At 29.8% G+C, this 7,890-nt stretch overlaps 1 protein-coding gene across 1 annotated transcript, besides 4 other annotated features; it reads right to left on the bottom strand.

The window, feature by feature from the left end:
- Window positions 1-588: 588 nt before the first annotated feature.
- TVAGG3_0107380 (uncharacterized protein) lies at window positions 589-867 on the bottom strand (the record flags this gene model as incomplete). The annotated part of the gene is made up of 1 exon (XM_051223015.1): window positions 589-867. A coding segment is annotated over one exon (279 nt), but the record flags the coding sequence as incomplete, so codon positions are not given.
- A 2,038-nt stretch (window positions 868-2,905) lies between these two features.
- Window positions 2,906-5,435: a mobile genetic element.
- Window positions 5,436-7,890: part of a mobile genetic element that runs on past the window's edge.
- Window positions 6,083-6,961: a mobile genetic element.
- Window positions 6,083-6,961: a terminal%2Cinverted (terminal inverted repeat of MuDRx-1_TV_TvPhantom-3 transposon ID:TVAGG3_0107360).

The following is a 7,890-nucleotide window of genomic DNA, read 5'->3' as shown; positions in this document are numbered from 1 at the left end:
AAAGCATGAGTAATAAGTAAAAAATATCTACGATTTTAATGAGGGAATTGTTCCTTATGAGGTATACATCATAACTATATACCTCATAAGGAACAATTCCCTCTTGATAGCTGGGAAACTTTCTCTGAATAACTTATCATTTGGAGAAAGTTCCCCAGCTATCTATTAGAAACTAAAGGCTGTGAGGCACTAATATATAATCAGTGCCTCATAGCCTTTAGTTTGTTATTAAAAACGAGAAAACTTGTTCGAAATGATAAACAATTGCGAACAAGTTTTCTCGTTTTATGGAGGGAATTGTTCCTTATGAGGTATACAGTATGAATATATACCTCATAAGGAACAATTCTTTCTTTAAATGGGAGAAACTTTGTCCGAATGTTAAACTATTCGGACAAAGTTTCTCCCATTTGTAGTGGAGATGGAAGGCTTTGAGGTATATTATATTAATATGTACCCCAAAGCCTTCCATCTTTATTGTACAATTTAAAAATTCAGGAAAAATGTAATAAAATTTTTATAAAAATTAAGCGTTTATTCGTAATTGTGTATTCAATGGTTCGGTATTTCTTTGATTTCGAAGTGTCCATCAATCATAACTCTCCAAAATGGCGTTTCACCCTGTTTCCAATGTGGTGTCTCATTGTAACACTCTTCTGGAGTCATGGGGCGAAAACCCTTTTTGGGAAGGGTTTTATGTGGTACTGAGTTGTAATTTTTCCTGAATTTATCAAGAAATTCTTGAATTTGTTTTGCATTTGAAGACCGGCCGACATTTCTTTCAAGAGACGGCCAGAGCCTTTCAATCTTGCCGCTCTGGCGCGGCATATGGGGGAGAGTGTGGCGGATTTGAATGTTGTTTCGCATGAGCCAATTATAAAATTGGCCCATATTCTCTCCCCCGTTGTCGGACCAGAAACAAAATGGCTTTTGATATAAGCCAATCGTTTCTTCGGCAACTCTTGTTGTAGATTCGGAAGATTTATTTGGCAAAATTTTTAAAACCAACAAAAACCGAGATTTATCGTCTATTATACCATAAACAGGTAACCTCTGTGAACCGTATAAAAAATGAACATCTACATGCCATATGGTATCAGGTTTTGTTGCTTCATATAGCGTATAATATTTTTGAGGGGGCATGTCACTTTTTGGTTCTTTGATCTCCAAAATACTGTAAATTCTTCTGAGTTTATTGTAGGAAACTGAATAAACATTTTGATCCATGTTTAAACGCCAAAACATCTTTTGGATTCCGCACTTATATTCCTGAAATTTTTGGAGAACATATTGCAAATTTTCAGGAGTAATATCATCTGGTGCCGGACCAGGTTTAACGTTTGGGGGCGTTAAATTTGCATTTGTGTGTAATGCATGAAAAATAGCGTGACTTCATTTTTGACAGTTTACAAATGTAAAGTGTTTCATCCTTAAAAACTTGGAAATATATACATTCATGAATTATCTTGTATATTAATTGAAAATCCATAAAACCCTAACAATATTTTTTCTTAAAAAACTATAAAAATATAAATAAAATTAATCGTTAAATAAAAATATGTGATATTAGAATTTTATTGGAAAAATAAAAAACTTAATATTTTAAAGAAATACTTAAATACTTGAATGTTTTAACTTTTACATTATCATATAGACTCTCAAATTATTAGCCATTTTGGCTGAGAACTATGGTCTGCGAGGTACATAGATAGAATCAGTACCTCGCAGACTATAGTTCTCTATATGGCGCCGAAAATTTTTGGTGAAATGTCGTCGCATTTCACCAAAAATTTTTCGGCGCCATAGGAAGAATTGGAGGGTGTGAGATACTATTACATGCTATAGTACTCACACCCTCTAACTCCCAATCAAAATCGCATAAAATTTGCTACTTATCTTCAGATTACCTCCCATTATAAAATATATCATTGCTATCTCATCGTACTATATTTCCACCCTATTGTATTTAAAAATATAAAAATTTTTGATAATATATTTTTATATCTTGAATTTTCAAACAATATATTCACAGATAATATAATGGGAAATCTATCTCAACCTAGCCTTAAAGTACCAAACTCCTGCTTGCATTCTCACTCACAAATATTAAACATCCATCTCCAAAAAACTAAATTCTTCACAATTTTTTTAAAATTGAGAACATAAAAAACGTATGCATTCAATAATTTAAGATACTAACAAATATTAAAAACTTCAAAATATCAGATATTAACGTTTTTCAATTAACAAAATATCATTTTGCTTTTCAATTCGAACATAAATCGTAAATATTTTTAATTAATATCTGATTTACAGCATTATTATCCATTTATAAATCTGACAAATAAATGACAAAACCATCAGAAATAGTGTCACTTTTTGTCAAAAGTGAAGTTACGCTATTTTTCATGCACAACAAAATTTGCATTTGTGTATGCTGCTTTAAGTGTGTTTTTCGAAATTGATCTAAATTCACACTTCATTTCATCCTCGTATGGAACTCGCTTACACGCAATTAAATAATTGAGTTCGCGAGATTCAAGTTTTTCGCGTGTTTGAATTAACCACCAAGAAGGAATGGTTGGTCTACTCATAATAAAAAATGAAAAGCCAAATTCTCTCAAAAAGTTAAGTAGGACCAATTTTTTATAAAAAAATTCAATTCCATTATGAATGTTAATTAATTTATATAATTATTGAATAAAAAATTTTCTTTGAGATTATGAAAAGTTCTTTGAAAAGTTATTTTTTCTCATTTTTAAATATTGTATTAGCCTATTTATTTATAATCCAAATTAAATAACTTTAAATTCAATATTTAAAGAATAATTTTGAAGGAATTGAGTTACTTCCCCCGACGATAAAATTGAGAGGTTTACATTTTGACCGAACTTAGCATGCAACAATATAATCTATATCTATGCAAATCTCATCTAAAATTTTTTGAAACAAACCGCTACCATTTTATAATGGTCCATCTTAAATTCATCATAAATTCTGGTACATGTTAGTACCAGAGTCTTCAAATCTCAAACACTCTGGTACCAACATGTACCAGACGCGAGTTTCCAATGCCCTCGTACGATTTTCTATTAAGATCTTCTTGAATGAGAAGGTCTTCATAGAAACTCGTACGAGGGCTTTTCTTTTAAATACTCTGGTACCTGCTGGTATCGGAGTCGACTTTACAGCCCTTTCCCCAATTTTGAAGCTGGGGAAAGTTTTCAAGCAATGAAAGGGAAGCTCTCGCTATGAGGTGAAAATCTAGAATTTTTACCTCATAGCGAGTAATTCTTTGTTAATTGCTTGAAAACTTTCTTCAAATTATCAAAATTTCGAGGAAAGTTTCCTTGCTTCAAAGTAGAGATGGAGCCCTTTGAGCCACTGCATATAGGTCAGTGACTCAAAATACTCCATCTCTACTAGAAATCGCCAAAATTTGGGTCGCAATCTTTGAAATGCGACGCAAGTTTGGGCAATTTCGCGAGGGACTTGCTCCATTTGGTGCATAGATTCACACTCTATGCACCAGATGGAACAATTCTTTCGCTGACAGCGGGAAACTTTGTCTGAATAGTTTAACATTCAGACAAAGTTTCCCGCTGTCAGAGAGGGAATGGAAGGGTAAGAGGTATATATTCATAATGTATACTCTTACCCTTCCATTCCCTCAAGAAAGTTCAAAAACTTGGGTGCAATCAGAACTGATTGCACCCAAGTTTTTGAATTTTATAAGGAATTGTTGGCTATGATGTACTGATCATGAATCAGTACATCATAGCCAACAATTCTACCTTTTAACCAAAGATAATTGATTCGTATGTAAAATATTAAGCTAAAATTTCTCTTTCTTTTAGTACACATTCTTCCATTTCGTGTACATGTATCATATATTAAGTACTAGTTATCTATTCTATATCCTTTATCCCAATTTAGATACTCAAAGATAATTCTTTTTCAGAAGAAAAAAAATATTTTCTATTAAACCGTTATTTTTTCAATGTGAGTTTTCAATTTTATTTTTCCTTTTTGCTGCTCAATGCAACATCCTCCACCCGATCCTCCATGCGAGGTTGATCAAGCCATAGGATATTTAGAATATTCTCGTTTTGTTATAGCTGCAGAGCTGCATGGTAACATAAGATTTGTCAAAGACCCACAAAAACTATCAATTGGAACAGGAGTATTAATCTACCACCGATGCGAATACGAAGGCTGCCCAGCAGGCTTTAAATTTATTAAAAATTTCGACAATTACATTTTTAAATCTGCAAACTTAACTCATATTCACTCAGGACCACCACCACAACATAAAAATACACCTACAAGTGGTACTTACCGTGCTTGGATTAAAAAATTTCTCATGAATCACGGAAGTCCACTTAATGCAACACAAGAAGTCAACAAAACGCTTGAAATACCTAAAGATCATACTTGTATTCACATGACTATGAAACAAACTGCAATCAATCAATTGAAATATTATTTACAACAAAAAGATCTTATGAGATCTTTACCAGACATATCTTTAAATCAATTTCAATCTTTACAAAACTATGTTAATCAATGGGAAGATCAACATGATGACCTTATTTATTTTGACATTCAAGGTGAAGATACTGATTTTCCAGACAAATTGGTTTTTATTTACTCTGATAATGATATGATCTCTCAAATTCATGAAAAACCACCAATTTATCACTTAGACTCTACGTTTAAATTAATTATTCATGGATTTCCTTTTTATGTATTAGCTACCAAATTTGCTAATACTCATTCTATCCCTTTGTGTTATTTTATAATATATCCAGATAATAGTGAAAATATTTCTTTTTGCTTAAGTAAATATTTTGAAACAACTCACACAGAACCTGAATTTATCATGTCTGACTGTGCACTAAACATTTTCAACGGGATTAGGAATTCATTTCCGGAGTGCAATATCTTTTGGTGCGCGCTACATGTAATACGCGCACTTAAAAAGAATCTCTCAAAGATAAATGATGAAGAGATTAGATCAGAAGTCGAAAAATTTATGAACATTTTATGTTATTATCGTGATTGCACAGAAGAAGATGCTGCAAAAATGTATAAAGAGCACATTATTGATAAAATTCAAGATCAATTGGAATTTAATCAATACTTTATACGTCAGTGGGACATTCATAAACAACAGTGGATAGCCGCTGCCAGACCAAATGAATTAACCGTTGTGAATAACGTTTCTGAATCTTTATTTAAAAAGATAAAATATCACGATTTTGGCTGCGTTAAAAATCAAAGAATTGATGTTTTTGTCAAAAATCTTTTAGAAGAAGTTGCACCCAATTACTTTTATCGTATTAAAAACGATTTACTTCAAACAGGTTTTATTCCTTCAATTAGAATTCGCGAGCCTCGATTGACAGATTATAAAACAAAATTGAAAAGAGAAGGAGATGGATAAAATGCACACATTTGCACACATTTTGACACTTTTTCTGACAAGCATCATTCAAATTTGAAGAAAAACCTCTAAATTTCATTCAAATTTCTGTCAAAATGTGTGCAAAATTGAAATAGGCACACATTTTGACATACGATTATTTATATACGTTATTTTAATGGTTTCAGAGAAATCTTCGTTACACATTATTGAAGATTACTCAATATTTAAGTGAATGACTCACTACCACCTGTTTAGAAAAATGGTAGCATAAAATCCAAATGTCACATATATTATTTCTTATTTCATACAAATAAACTTACAATTATAACCTCAACTTGTTTGCAAAGCAGAAACTCAATATAAGCAATCGATCAGTAGTGTATTTAAAAGTCGAATTTAAATTTAAAAATTTATAATCTTATTTCGGAACCAAATAGTATAAATTTAGGACAAAAAGCTACGTGGTGTTGATAACAACTATTAAAATTCAAATATTACTACCATGAACAATACAATGGCTCATATTGATAATTGATAAACGTGCATATAAATTGCATATATCATCAATGTCATTAAGTAAAATACATGTATATAAATAGATTAGAAATATTTTTCGGTTAGAATTAAAATCTATGTAATAAAAAATAAGTTATAAAAATAAATACCGAATTTTTATTTGTAATATAAACTGCTACAATATGCTAGTGTATACAAATGTATTTGTCGTATTGATTTGAAAGATCTTCAACATGGTTCAGATCTAAATTTGAAACTCGTAAAATAAAGCGAATCTTTATTTATAATATAAACTGCTACAATATGCTAGTGTGTACAAATGTATTTGTCGTATTGATTTGAAAGATCTTCAACATGGTTCAGATCTAAATTTGAAACTCGTAAAATAAAGCGAATCTTTATTTATAATATAAACTGCTACAATATGCTAGTGTGTACAAATGTGTTTGTACAAATGTGTTTGTACAAATGTATAACTCTTTGTCAATTGTTATGGCACCTTATAACTTAAAAATCATTTTCATTAACAAATATAAAAAGTGACAATTAATATTTTCATTAAATGCATATTTAATTATCAAAACAATGTCGATTTAGCTTGAATGTTCATTATAAATGTGTAAGTTTAGGAAAACAAAAAATAATTAATTCTCGCAAAGAAACTTATTTTAAAAGAACCTAAACAAAAGTTCATATAATAATAAATCTAAAAATAGATATTAATTTAAACGAAGATAATGAGAGAATGGGGATGTTGTAAAACAATGAGACTTAATGATCAAATAATTAAAATAATAAAATTAATTAAAGGAAAGCTAAAATAGTTTAATGAATTTTTATAGATTGATTACACAATCAATGTTTCTGTGTCAATGTACATCAATCAACATTGTTTCATTGAATTTTGTCTTTCACCAAGAAGATTCAAGAACAAAGTTTTGTAGTTTCAATAGATTGATTACACAATCAATGTTTCTGTGTCAATGTACATCAATCAACATTGTTTCATTGAATTTTGTCTTTCACCAAGAAGATTCAAGAACAAAGTTTTGTAGTTTCAATAGATTGATTACACAATCAATGTTTCTGTGTCAATGTACATCAATCAACATTGTTTCATTGAATTTTGTCTTTCACCAAGAAGATTCAAGAACAAAGTTTTGTAGTTTCAATAGATTGATTACACAATCAATGTTTCTGTGTCAATGTACATCAATCAACATTGTTTCATTGAATTTTGTCTTTCACCAAGAAGATTCAAGAACAAAGTTTTGTAGTTTCAATAGATTGATTACACAATCAATGTTTCTGTGTCAATGTACATCAATCAACATTGTTTCATTGAATTTTGTCTTTCACCAAGAAGATTCAAGAACAAGTTTTCCTCTTTTTCTTTTTTAAATGATTAAAATATTACCTTGCTTCAACTTTACACGTTTTCGTTTACTAAAATTATCTTTTACCTTCACTTATCTTATCATACCCAATTATTCATTTAATTCTATATTTTTCTGACCAAAAATCCTCTCAAATCTCCCTTCTTCTTTCAAAAATTCTATGAGTTTATTCAAATTTCCTTTAAATCTTTGCTAGTCCTTCTATAAGATTCATTCTAAAATTTTTGAAAAAAATTTAAAATTTGCTAAATATATTCTTTATTACTTTGCACTATTTTCCAATTGAAAAATCGTCGATTTTAATCAAATGTAAGATCATAATAATAAAAATTATGAAACTTACCGTGTTTATTAGTAAATTTCAATATGAAGTTGTTATACAAACAGCTGGGACTTTAAATTGAGAAATTGCATAATTCCATCTACAAATTTTGGTCTAGACAATAATCATTGATAAATTATAATATATGTATTATGTGTATTTACATTGCATATATAACAATTTCAATTTCTATATTAAATTGTTATTTGATATCAGCTATATTTGTT

Source organism: Trichomonas vaginalis, chromosome IV, assembly GCF_026262505.1.
Source record: "Trichomonas vaginalis G3 chromosome IV, whole genome shotgun sequence".
Taxonomy (NCBI): domain Eukaryota; phylum Parabasalia; order Trichomonadida; family Trichomonadidae; genus Trichomonas; species Trichomonas vaginalis.
Note: the sequence above shows the minus strand (reverse complement) of the source record. Positions and strands in the feature narration are given on the sequence as shown.